The 14,031-nt window shown below is 36.3% G+C and overlaps 1 protein-coding gene across 2 annotated transcripts in view; it reads right to left on the bottom strand.

The window, feature by feature from the left end:
- Positions 1-12,247: 12,247 nt before the first annotated feature.
- Positions 12,248-14,031, bottom strand: part of LOC106091683 (uncharacterized) — a 194,145-nt gene continuing 192,361 nt past the window's right edge. For both annotated transcript variants that reach the window (XM_059366979.1, XM_059366980.1), the window contains exons 8-9: positions 13,878-14,031; positions 12,248-13,761 (exon numbers count right to left, since the gene is read on the bottom strand). In XM_059366979.1, coding sequence (XP_059222962.1) covers positions 12,268-13,761; positions 13,878-14,031 — 1,648 coding nt within the window. In that variant the 3' untranslated portion in view covers positions 12,248-12,267. The remainder of the gene's footprint in view (positions 13,762-13,877) is intronic.

The raw sequence follows: 14,031 nt of genomic DNA, 5'->3' as shown, positions 1-14,031 counted from the left end.
AATGAAAGGTATTTAAGAGTAGAAAACGCATCCGATATCCAATTGTGGAACCCTGTATTTTTGCGAGTAGAATATGATTCTGATATTCAAATCAAGGACCAAGTTTTTGGGTGTCCACCCCCTCCCAAAACACCCCCAAACAGTACTTATTTACCGACCATGACAATATGGGGCTCAAATAAAAGGTATTTAAGTGTAAAATACGAATCTGATATAAATTTTCAGGGACTTGATTGCCGAGTATGGAAACATGGGGCTCAACTAAAAGGTATTTGGGAGTAGACCATGAATCTGTTATCAACACTCGGGATCAACCGCCTAGGGGACGTCCCACCCCCATAACAACCCCCAAATAGTACGTATTTGGGTTTAAAAGAGAGTGGAGCTCGGTATTGATAGTTTTTAGGGCCCATATCCCAATTTTCTGGGGTCTTCCCCTTTCCCCATAACACCCCACAAACAACAATTATTTAATGTCCATCGCAATATGGAGCTTAAATTAAGGTATTTGGGAGTAGAATAGAAATCCAAATATGGGACCACGCACCGCCTCTTCCCCAAAGAGTACAAAATTTACCGACCATGACAATATGTGGCTTAAATGAAAATTATTTGAGATTAGAAAGCGAATTTGATAACCAATTTTGGTATTGTTTAAATACAATAGGCTCCCAATAGATGTACATATATCTATTTATATTTATCTATATATATTTATTGAACATTAATTCCTCATTTTCATGGATTTTCTTTAAGGAAAACTAACTTTCATATATATACTTCGCTTCTCTGGTAAAATATCTTTCGTTTGATGTCAAATCGTTATATAACCTGATATAGTTGTCATATAAACCGACTTTCCTGTTTGACTTTTTAAGCCTCTGGAGGGCGAAATGATTACTCGATTTGCCTGACATTTTGCAGGTGGTGTTTTTCTATGACTGGCGTTTTTCTATTTGAAAAATTCATTCAAAGAACTTGATAAATGCGATCCATGGTAGAGGGTACATAAGATTCGGCCCGGCCAAATTTGGCACGCATTTACTTGTTTAATTTTAAAACAATTGTTTTCCTAAGCATGCAAATAAAAAAGCAACCAAAGCAAAAATCAGCCGTTGTTCTGCAAATATTCATTGGAAGTCGTTCGCGTACTTTTGCTTGCAATTTTTTTAAAGAGAGTAAAATGGATCTTACTCTCCTACAAATTTTTACTGGAAAAGTACGCGAACAGAGCTATTAAACATAAGCCTTAATTGCAATAATAATAATAAAATAATGGATTTCCAACGAGCTATTGGCAAAGAGCACGAATTTCGATAACAAATTTCAATGATTTGCAGTTATTGCCCGTTTGATGAAATGACAGAGTTTTCTGAGCGACTCACTTTCATCGTTGACGTTCGGACACGATTATCAACAAGTGCTGTAACCCCGAAAAACTTAATTTACTTATTTGCCCATGAATAGAAGACATTGGCGAAAATGTCAACAGGATTACGACTGAAAGGAAATCAGCCTAGGAAAAACCCTCGATGACCGGGGAGATTAGCAATATTGTGAAAGAAGTCCGCAGATTTTTTAACAGAGCACGTCGTAAAAAAGCGGACGTTTATTGGGATATGTATTACACACGGCTCAAGGAATACAATAAGATTACCAAAGCGGTAATAAGACGATTTCGATATCTGACAAGGTCAAATACTTAGGTGTGACCTTGGACAGGAAACTTGATTGGAAGTGTCACATATGTCAAACACATAGTTGTGATCTTGGACAAGAAACTGAATTGGAAGTGTCACATTCAGGAGCGTACTGAGAAGGCTCACAGATGTTGGGCAAACTGTAGACGGGTCGTAGGCTCGAAATGGGGCCTGAATCCTAGCAAGTGAACTGGCTCTACAGGAGCGTGATTAGACCAATACTTACTTACGCCTCAATAGTTTGGTGGACTGCTATAGAGAAAAAGTGCAACATAAGGATCTTTCAAAAGGTTCAGAGAACATGTTGTCCTGGCATAGGCGAACGATGAGGACCACGCCCACTAGGGCACTGGAGACTATTCAGATTAAGTGTGAGACAGCCACTGCGTCTATAAGACTTAAGGCGTTGGGAGAATGGATTGAGGTTGGGAGCAGTTCATGCCATCGCGGTATAATCGAGGCGACGATAGGAAATCTGGAAGGAAGGAAGGTGGTTTCCCATCGGATACCTGAGATGAACCTTGAAGTCGAGTGTGAGGCACTGCTGCCATCGGCACAGTCTTGGATTGACGAAACCCTAGTATTGATTGATCTGGAAGATCATGTTACACGGATGGATCAAAGCTAGAGGACAGAATGGGCCTGGGGGTCTACATTGAAAAACCAGGGACTGAGATCTGTTTTAGACTGCCTGACCAAAATATGGTCCTGTAGGCCGAGATCCGGGCGATCACGGAATGCGTGAAGTGGTGTGGTGCAAACGCGAGGACGTCGAGTGTGAACATCTTTACGGACAGTAAAATTGCCTTAAGAGCAATAACAACTTTGAGGGTAAGGTCAGGAACAGTCTTGCAGTGTAAGAAGGAGATTAACGCCTTCTCTGAGGATTGCAAAGAGTGAACATCTTTACGGACAGTAAAATTGCCATAAGGGCATTTACAACCAGGACGGTAAGGTCACGAACAGTCTTGCAGTGTAAGGAGTTTAACGTTCTCTCTGAATATGGCAAAATCCGCATCGTTTGGGTGCCGGGCCAAAACGGAGTAAGGGGAAATGAAAGGCCAGACAATTTGGCGGTGAAGGCCAGAGGACTGTCGTCAATAAACTTGATTAACCTGAAGCCTTTCGGGTCGACGCAGTCCCGAGTAGGTGACGAATGCGCATGCAACATTGTGGAACAGCGAAACGGTCGATAGGACGACGAAAATCCCATGGGGGGAGATCCAGATTGTGAGAAGACGAGATTATTACTGAAAGGAAGCAAGAAGGAGGTCAGTATAGCTATTGGTATCATAACAGGACACATAGGACTACGAGCTCACTTATGTAAAATCGATGCGGCAAGTGATGGCATGGGTAGGGATGATGAGTATTTCCTTTGTCATTGCCCGGCTTTCGCGTCCAACAGATACCGGTACTTAGGTGGAGATACAATATCAGACATGAACCAACTTAGGGGAGTGGTATTGAAAACAATTAAGGATTTTGTGAGAAGCAGGGAATTCCTAACTTAAAATTTTCTTTTTAGAGGTTACTTTATAGCTCATATAGAGCTCACAACAAGCCGATTACTGGCTTAGGTGTATGTCCATAGTGGCATGGGGCGGATTAATATCTGCCCCCCTTTTTCCAAACAACATTACCCTTTTTATGGAGTCAAAGAAAACACAAATTTCTTAATATTTTCATTTTGAATTTATTTTCTAATAATTTCTTTTTCATTACTTTTCAGATTTGTTTATTTTTTAATTATTTCATTTATTTTTTTGTTTTTATTTTTTTTTTTCATCTTCACGTGTATGTTGATGTGGTTGTGGTTGGCGGTTATTATACCCAACACATATTTGTTTATTTATCTCTGTTCATATATATGTAATCCTTAGGTCTTTTTCTTCCTCTTCTCTATCGGTCTGTTATTTGTTTTGTTGTTATTTTTTTTATAAGTTTTGTATATGATTTCTGGTTTTTTGTTTATTTTATACCAATAAATTGTTTATGTGGTAGTAAGTGTAATTTGTTGTTGTTGTTATTTAATAATTTATATAATATAAATAATAATAATATTATTTTGTTTTAGTTTATGTATATATTTATCGGTTTCGGTAAACTGTTGGTTTTTTTTATTATTTTCATAATTGCAAAATGCAAAAAAATGTTTCATCTGCATTTGCTGCTGTTTTTTGTTTTGTTTTTTTTTTTTTTTTTGGAAAGATTCGTTCGTTTACATTTGTTTATCAAATTTTCAAATAAATCTCATAAAAGAAAAAATCAAAACTAAATGTTGAAGGGTTTTTTGTTTAAACGAACCATCAAAGTGAACGTGTTGTGGTTGGGTTTGATTTATGATGATGATGGTGGTGGTGGTGACGATAATGATGTTGTGTGTTGCTAGTGTTTGCTTTTGCTGTTGATGCATACATGCATGAATATGAATATTGTGTTGTGTGTGTGTGTGTGAGTGAGTGTGGCTGAGACCAAGGAAAAAAAAGAAACTTAAGAAAATTAACAAATATCTCTGATTTTATTGAAATGTTAGAGTTAAGAGTTTTGCAAAAATATGTGTTTCTGTATATAAGAAAAGTCACAAAAAAAATAATTAATCAGACACAACATTCTACTTAGATAGTAGGTAAAAAAAAGAGAAATACATTATAATTACAACTTAAAAAAAATTACATCTCCTTAAAAACACATGAATCAATGATTTCTTTTGTTTTTCTTTTTTTTATATGTGCTTAGAGTTAGAGTTATATAAGAGGGGAAGGATATTTTTTTGTTTGTTTATATCATATCATTAAATATAATTACAAAACACAGTTTTATTTATTTTTATTTTTTTGTTATTATTATGTTTATAAATATTATGGATTATTATAAAAAAAATCGAAGGAAACATTTTTTATTGTTTTATTATTTTTCTTTTTTATTTAGAAAATAATGAATATTTTTTTTTTAAGAGTAAAAATAATAAAATTATATTAAGCTATTTTCTTGTTGTTATTTTTTTGAAGTTTTTGCAATATTTTTTTTTTATAATTATTAATATTATTATTATTTATAAACTAAATAACTATTCAGAATTTTTACACATTTTCCTTAGATTTTCGCTTTAGCTTTTAGTTTTTATTTTTATTTTTGCATGTGGTTTTTTTTAATATTTTTTTTTTGTTTTCTTCAGAGTTTAAGCTTAGAACTTAAGGCAAAATTACAAACTAAATTTCTATTTCACTTTCATCAGTTGTATTATTTTGTTTCTTCTATATTTCCTCTTGCAATCATAAAAGTCAGTAGGTTTTCGTTTGTTTTTTTTTTGTGTTAATATTAATTTATTTTATTTTTTAATAATTATATTGAATGATGAACTTAAAAAAAAGTATTTGTAATGCAAAGATCATGTTGTTTCTTATTGTTGTTTTTGTTTATATATATATATTAAATATCTATATTTATATGTATAAGGTTATTATAGTTTTTATAGTATGTATATATATATGTAAATATTTATGTATATATATATATATATATATATTTATAATTGTATTGTTTCTGTTTCTTCAAAACTTAAACATAAATATTGACTTAAAAAAATAATGAAAAGAAAAGGTTGTGGTTTGTTGTTGTTGTTTTTATTTAAGACTTACTATATGCAGCATAAAACTTTCCTTTAAATTTTACAAATTATGTGTAGATGCGGCTATAATCCATTTAGTATATATGTATTTATGTGTTTATTTTTGTTTTTGTTTCTTGCAAATATTTTTGTTTTTTTTTTTATTTATTTTAACACATAAGTTAAGAATATTATCTTTAATAATTTTTGTTTTTTTTTTTTTAATTTGGGTTTTTGTTTAGCAATTACTTCTTAGTTTTTATATGGTTTATCATGTCGTTTTGTTTTTGTTTTTGTTATGAAAAACTATATATGTATATGTATATTTATGTAAAGTATCTCTATATATAGTATGAATATATATTTCGTATTTATTTATTTATATATATTTTACATTATTTAAGAGTGTTGTTTTTTTTTTTTGTATGTTTTTCCTTTCCATGGGGTAATGCATTAGTCTTAGCGTTTTTCATCTTTCTCATATTTCTGGTATATACTTGTATCTCATTGTAAAATTAGTTAGTGTTTTATTAAAAATTATGTTTTTTTTATTTATTTCTGTGTATCCAGAGTTGTAGTGTTTTGGTTTTTTTCTACCTTTTGAGATGCTTAAAACTTTTCCTGTTCAATAATAATAATAATCATTTAAAATAATCATATATTTCATGGTTTTAATTGTACAAGATAAAGAAAAAGAAAGAAAAAACAGTAAATCCATCAATTATTATTGAGTTTTTGCTTAATATTTAAAAAACAGCCAACAGTTGTTTAAACATGTAATTTTTTTATTTTTCAAATTTTCTTTAAGCTTTAGATGAGTTTATATGAATTAATCAACAAAAAAAATACATCTATTAATTTTAAAATCATCAAATCAAATAATAAAGGCAAAGAAAGTTGCATTAGGAATTCAAGCTAAGCTAATGAACACGTATTTCACACACTCCTGATTCTTGATAAAAAAAAAACAAACAAACAACTTCAAATATGGGATTATAAACATATGTTGGTTGAAGTCTCAATGAGTAGCCAACCAGCCCATGGTGAAGATGAATGCAATCGCAAAACCAGTTTGATCCATTGTCAAACCTAGGGGGAAAAGAGAGAACAGGTGTACTTTTGCTCTAAGGACTCACAACTGCAGGTGAGTCTATTCACAATTTTTCCCGCTAGCTTATCACAATGGGCCAATATGGCCTCTGAATGCACTTTTACCTTTATGAGGGCTACTTATATTGAAGTTTAATAAAATTGTATTAGGCTTCAAGCTAAGAATGTAGAATTTACATTTATTTCATTATAGGAAAAAATACATAGTATTTTCCCCATCGAATCGGAATACAATGTTTAACAGCTAGCTACTTTATAAACAGATTAAATCGAAAGAAAAAAAATAGAAAAAATGCAACAAATCGAACACATATTAACACACATATTTAGTATAGAAAACAAAATTGCTTAATAATTTCGAAACATTTCTTTACTAAAGTGAGTTTAAGTAGTACTTAAGAATAAGCCGTGACTATAATGGCTAAACTATGAAAAGTAACAAAACTCAACTTGAGTTTTGAGTGAGGCAATTGAAATCCATCACTCTTATGTGTAGACTGTTGAAAGAAACAAAACTCAAATTGAGTTGCCTACTTGCAAGGCAACTGAAATCAGCTGTATAGGATTGCAAAAACCAACTTTAGGTGCGTTGCCAACAAAAAATATTGTTAATTTTGTATTTAATTAAGAACAAGTCGTGCCTGTAAAGAGAAGACTATGAAAGGCAACAAAACTCAACCTGAGTTGCCTTCTTACAAGGTAACTGAAATCAGCTGTATAGGATTGCAAACCAACTTAAGGTGCGTTGCCAACAAGAAAATTTCTTAATTTTGTATTTAATTCAGGGCTGCGGACTTTTAGGACCACTTAAGAAAAAGCCGTTACTGTAATGGCTAGGCCTTTTACATTGAAAGCAACAAAACTCAACTTGAGTTGCCTACTTGCAACCCAACTGAAATCAGCTGTAAAGGATTGCAAAAACCAACATAAAGTGCGTTGCCAAGAAAAAAAATTTGTTTAATTTTGTATTTAATTCAGGGCTGCAAACTTAAAGAACTACGTAAGAACAAGTCGTGACTGTAATGAGAAGACTATAAAAGGAAACTCAACCTGAGTTGCCTACTTGCAAGGCAACTGAAATCAGCTGTATCCGTATAGGATTGCAAACCAACTTTAAATGCGTTGACAAGAAAATTTTTTAATTTTGTATTTAATTCATGGCTGCGGACTTTTATGACCACTTAAGAAAAAGCCGTTACTGTAATGGCTAGGCCATGAAAAGCAACAAAACTCAACTTGAGTTGCCTACTTGCAAGGTAACCGAAATGAGAAGAATAGAATTGAAATCCGACTTAAGGTGCGTGGCCAACCAGAAAATTTGTTAATTTTGTATTTAATTCAGGGCTGCGGACTTTTAGTAGTACTTAAGAACAAACCGTAACTCCAAAGAGTAGGCTATGTGAAGAAACAAAACTCAACTTGAGTTGCCTACTTGCAAGTCAACTGAAATCAGCTGTATAGGATTGCAAACCAACTTAAGGTGCGTTGCCAACAAGAAAATTTGTTAATTTCGTACTTATTTCAGGGCTGCAAACTTTTAGGACTATTTAAGAGCAAGCCGTGACTGTAATGAGAAGACTATAAAAGGAAACTCAACCTGAGTTGCCTACTTGCAAGACAACTGAAATCAGCTGTATCCGTATTGGATTGCAAACCAACTTTAAATGAGTTGCCAACAAGAAAATTTGTTAATTTTGTATTTAATTCAGGGCTGCGGACTTTTAGGACCACTTGAGAAAAAGCCGTTACTGTAATGGCTAGGCCATGAAAAGCAACAAAACTCAACTTGAGTTGCCTACTTGCAAGGCAACTGAAATGAGAAGTATAGAATTTAAATCCGACTTAAGGTGCGTTGCCAACCAGAAATTTTTTTAATTTTGTATTTAATTCAGGGATGCAAACTTTGAGGACTATTTAAGAACAAGCCGTGACTGTAATGGGCAGACAATGAAAAATAACAAAATTCAACTTGAGTTGCCTACTTGCAAGGCAACTGGAATCAGCTGTATAGGATTGCAAACCAGCTTAAGGTACGTTACCAACAAAACAATTAGTTAATTTTGTATTTAACTTTAAATACTACTTAAGAACAAGCAGTTAGTGTAATGGGTAGACTGTGAAAGGAACCAAAACTCAAATTGAGTTGCCTGCTGGCAACGCATCTGAAATCAGCTCTATCCGTAAAGGATTGCAAACCAACTTAAGGTGCGTTGCCAACAAGAAAATTTGTTAATTTCGTATTTATTTCAGGGCTGCAAACTTTTAGGACTATTTAAGAGCAAGCCGTGACTGTAATGGGTAGACTTTGAAAAATAACAAAAATCAACTTGAGTTGCCTACTTGCAACGCAACTGATATCAGCTGTTCTATCACTTCAAACATAGTATAAAAGGGTTTGGGAGATTTGCTCAAATCAAGTGGATATGGGCTTTAGTGTAAACGTGATTAAAGAATGGTTTTCTGGATTAACAATGCATCACTGACGGTGGTTTAGAAGGAATGTTATTAGATGAAGTCCGCAAAAAGGGATAAAACCCCTTATCCCCTCTTTTGCCAAGCCCATGGCAGCCGGTTGGAGTCCTTCATCGGCAAAGGCTGCCGTCTCGATGTACCTCATACTGCTACAACAACCACATCCCCCCTTTTTTGGGGGTTCTGGTTATTCTCAAGCATTTCGAGAAGAAAGGGTGTAGAGAGAGAAGAAAAGGTAGAGAGAGAAGAAAAGGTGGAGAGAGAGAAAAAAAGTGGAGAGAGAGAAGAAAAGGTGGAGAGAGAGAAGAAAAGGTGGAGAGAGAGAGAGAAGAAAAGGTGGAGAGAGAGAAGAAAAGGTGATTTCGTTCAGGGAGCGTTGAGGAAGCTGCGTGTATGAGCGAGGGCTGGACGTATTCAGGAGGAGGAGTAGCTGCAACTGCAGTCGCGGACAATCAGCGATATCGAGTGGAGAGTCTCAGTGTGAGGACGAGCGGCACCGGCTCTTGCTAAAATACTGCGGACACATGATATGATAAGGCGAATTATTGACGCCTTTAAAACACACCTGAACGAACTTGCTCTCCGATCAGAACTTGACGAAGTTCGCCACATCCCCGTTCAAATGTGGCTATAACAACCACAACTGAATTTACGGAAAATAATTTGCCCACAACATCCTAGTTTTGGCTTGGTCAAACTTAATGCCGTTTAATGGGTGTTATTATATTTTTAATGGAGAACTTGGTGGTGGATGTCAGTTCGTAATTATCCCCCTTGTTCAAAATTACTAGTTTGCAAAATGCAAGGTTTTCTTTGTCTTATATTTTGAAAAGCTTTATGTTCTAGCCGGATTTACATAAAGAAAGTGGAACATCAAGCGATCCCAAGTCGTAAACGAACAAGGCTTAGTAGAATGTATAGGAAAATATTTGATTGCATTTTGCTAGTTGCTAAACAGTAAAATGTAGGCAAAGTTCTATAGAAATAATCATTGAGAATTGCGAAAACGCATCTATGATACAATTACCACATTAACCACGCACGACAACCCTGTCTATTAGCAGTACTTTTTCCCAATGCATGTATTTTTGTGTAATGGCAGACTTTTTTTCTGCGGCAATTACAGTTCTTCCGTACTACACATGATTCCAACAGATGCACAAAATCATGTGTAGTACGGAAAAAGTGTAATTGCCACGGAAAAAACGTGCGTCATTAAACAAAAATACATGCATTGGGAAAGAATACAGCTAATAGACAGGGTTGTCGAGCGTGGTTAATGTTGTAATTGTGTTATAGATGCGTTTTCGCAATTCTCAATGATTATTTCTGTAGAACTTTGCCCGAATTTTACTGTTTACCAACTCGCAAAATGCAAATACAACAAACCAACGCACGGCCCTTGAAGCCATCACACCTAATATGGTTGAAAAGTATTCTAACCAAAGACGAAACGCGTCCCATAGTGGTTGGTGTGTGTTGCTATCTTTGGCTTTCCTTTTCCATTTGCAATCTCCGATCATTGAGCTTGTCTCGAAAGAGAAACAAACATAAAAAGAAAAATTTAATAGTGGATTTTAAGGGTTTACTACTAATTTCCGTTTCAAATATTAGAAATTTTAAATCAAATTTAATTTAAAAAATATATTTTTTTTTATAAAAATGTTTTAAACAAAGCAAAAATGATTGAATTACTTGTTTAGCAATAAAAACTGCTGTCGTCGTCCTTCCTCTTGCAATCAGTGTAGGTATTGGGGATAAGGGCTTCATGTGAAATGTGGTCTCTAGCAACATAAATATTTGCGCTGTTCCTTTGATTTATATTTTTTTCTTTTAAACTTGTAAACAAAAAAAATAAAAATAATAATCAAAACAACACACCCAAATCTGTACAATCACACCGAGATGTAAAACGTTCAATACTTCCTTCATGTTGGATAATAAAAACCAGCTTTCTACACTTAGAGGAAAAAAAATGATTCAACATAATTCCTTCATGAAGAGCAGGCAGCCTCTTGTTGAGTAAATGATGCCGTGAATATTAGATTTTACATTGTTTTGTTTTATTTATGTTTGTATATTATAAATATTTATATTTAAATATGCTTTATAATAATAATCGAACCATTTTGAGAGGGGTTTACGCTGTTGCTGGCATTATCCTTATAGTTTTGTTTTTGTTTTATTAATATATAAAAGTGTATAAGTGTGTGTGTGTGTGTTGCCTGTGTTCGCTTAAATGTATTTTGTTTTAGTTTAGAGAATAACGAATAGCATTTCCATAACTGAATAAAAATATAATTACAAAAAAAATCAAAATAAATGAATAGTTTTGGGGGGAGGGATGTGAAGAGGAAAACTGTATTCAGAAAATTAATATAAAATGTACGTTACTATAATAATGAATTATAAGCGTTTTGAAATCTTGTCAATAATTACCATGTAAAAGATCAAGATCAAGAGCGAGCTATGGATAAAACCGCAAAACCGAACACTGTATTCTCATGTTTGCCCTCTCTTTGGCGGGTGTGTATATGAAAATAAAGTTCTATACACGTGTGTGTGTGTGTGTGTGTATGCGTTTGGGTATGTGGCTATGAAATTTTGTTTATAACTGTGTAGGTATCATACTAATGCAAATTGTTCTCATAGCAAGATTCAAATGTTCACTGTCTTGTAGCATTCTTGAATTTTTTGCCTCAGGAAAAGTTTGTGAGAGGGGAGGGGGAAGGGGGAGAATCCCTTTTCTTACGCTAATAATTTACTATTTCATGTCATTGTGTGGTACTACTTGTTCCAGAAATTGGCTTAAAAATAGCGATTGTTGTTATTGTTTGCATTGAGGTTATTGTTATTCTTTAGGTTACCATTAAACGAGAGCTGATGTTGCAGTTGTGATGGCGGCGGCGGTGGTGGTGGTGGTGCTTGTTGCTGTTGTTGCTGTTGTTGCTGATGAAGAAGATGTGTTTGCTGCGTTGCGGACTGTTGTTGCATATTTTGGTGGTGATGGTGGGGGTGATATTGTGTTTGAGGCTGTTGTGTTTGCGTTTGTTCGATTGTTAGATCATGATTTTTGTAAAGAATACGCTGCTGTGGATAATAATGTTGCTGTTGCTGTTGTTGAGAGTTAGTGAGTTGTTGTTGGTTGGCCGTTTGGTAGTGAGAGTGTTGAGTTGGTTGTTTGTGACTTCGTATACGAGTTTGTTCATCGCCACCATATCTGCTGCTGCTGCTGCTGTTGTTGTTGTTGCTATTGCCCGTTGCCTGATAGTGTTGATGGGTATGCTGATGCGGATGCTGTGCTGAGGGTTTGGTGTGATGCGTCTGCTGGGTCGTATGATATCTTACATTGACCGCAGACGCCTGAAGTCACAACTAATCTTCATCACTCAGTGCCTCGTACTGAGCCGATAGTAAAGGTTTGGGCTCATTGGCAGAGCCTCCGGGTACTCCCCCACCAACACCACCACCACCACCGCCACCCACATTTCCACTGTTGCCGCCACTGCCTGATGTTGTGCTCACCACGGAATTGGGACCACCCGCATCATGCACACTGCCACCGTGTAAAATATGTGATGGTTGTTTGTGGGCCCCAGCTGCACCACCGCTACCACCTTGCATTTGATGGGCAGCATTTAGACTCATTTGTGGTGGTGGTGGCAAACCTCCTGCAGAACTTGGTACATTCAATGCACTGTATGGATAAGCGTATGTGGTAGCTGCGAAGGTTGTCACCGGCGTCTGTTGATAGGTAACACCACCCGGTCCCCCCATACTAGATGGATGTGAAGAATCACTATTGGCCGATCGTCTGCCACCATCTCTGTCATCGTATTGATTTGGAGTCTTGCGTGGCTCATGACTCTCCTTGAGACGGTGATCGTTGTGATGATGGTCATGATCGTTAACCGAAGTCATACCGCCGCCTCCACTGCCAGCAACACCGCCCGCCCGATGGTCATCTTCTGTTCTCATAACCTCCACAATGCGATTCTGCACATACTTCATGGTGTCGAAACTGTGATTTTGTACAACTTGCGGCCCACCCGCCGATGATGAACTGGACGATGGCCCACCGGGCCCTGAATCATACGGTGGCTGTCTCATTAGGTTCGAACTATGCGAGGATCCCGGTGGGGGTGGAGCCCCATGTTGTTGCTGTTGTTGTTGTTGTTGCTGCTGCTGCTGTTGTTGGTAATGATATTCGTGTGTTGGCATCGTAAATTCGGGCATATATTTTCGAGGACTAACAGCTTGAGGCATGCGAATGATGCTTCGATCATCACCAGGCGTATTGGAGCGTCCCATGGTGTTCGTTGGGGTACCAGGGCCAGAACTGGAATTCACACTGGTTTGCGGATTTGGTGGTCCCCCCTTTGAGGCAGCTACAGCTGCCGCTGCTTCAGCCTCTTTCAGCACACGTCTATTCATTTTCCATCTATCCGGTGTTACTATACCCTGCGGATCTGGCATATATGCCAAATAATTTTGTTGATGTAAAGCCCGCATATGCATGGGATTGGGGCCATAATCATTGGTAATAATTGTATCGGTCAATTCGCCGAATGTAATATTTTTCGTACGCATCTGTGAAGACTGGGTGGGAGGAGGGACCTGTGACGTTGGTGGTGGTTGCGGCACGCCCCCGCGCATATTATGACCAGGCTGTCCTGGCTCATGTTGACCAGCAGCGCTACCTCCACCACCTGAAGAGGACGACCCAACACTAGTGCGATCGTTGTCCAACTCGATGTTTATTACATTAGGGGACGAAGATTTGCCATTATTTTCCGATGCTTGTAATGAGGATATAGTGACATTTGAAGCATGTCGAGGAGGTGGTGCTCCAATATCTCGTGAATTGTACTGCAAGTTTAGAATAGAAATGGAAAGAAAAATGAGCGATGCAGCATTCGTTCACCATAAAAATGGTCATGCTCGAGAAAGGAAAAGCAACCAAAAAACCTTGATAATTAACTTACAAATGCACTTCTCGATATCTCGCGATTAGAGGTCATTTTGTTGGGATCCGTGCTGGTCTGGCTTATCTGGCTTATTATAATCGCATCGATTATGTTCTGGGCGGAAAGTATTCTCTCAGTGGATTGTTGTCCAGCGTGGCTAGGTCTATGGTAT

The sequence above is a fragment of the Stomoxys calcitrans genome, chromosome 4 (assembly GCF_963082655.1).
Source record: "Stomoxys calcitrans chromosome 4, idStoCalc2.1, whole genome shotgun sequence".
NCBI classification, from domain to species: Eukaryota; Metazoa; Arthropoda; class Insecta; order Diptera; family Muscidae; genus Stomoxys; species Stomoxys calcitrans.
Note: the sequence above shows the minus strand (reverse complement) of the source record. Positions and strands in the feature narration are given on the sequence as shown.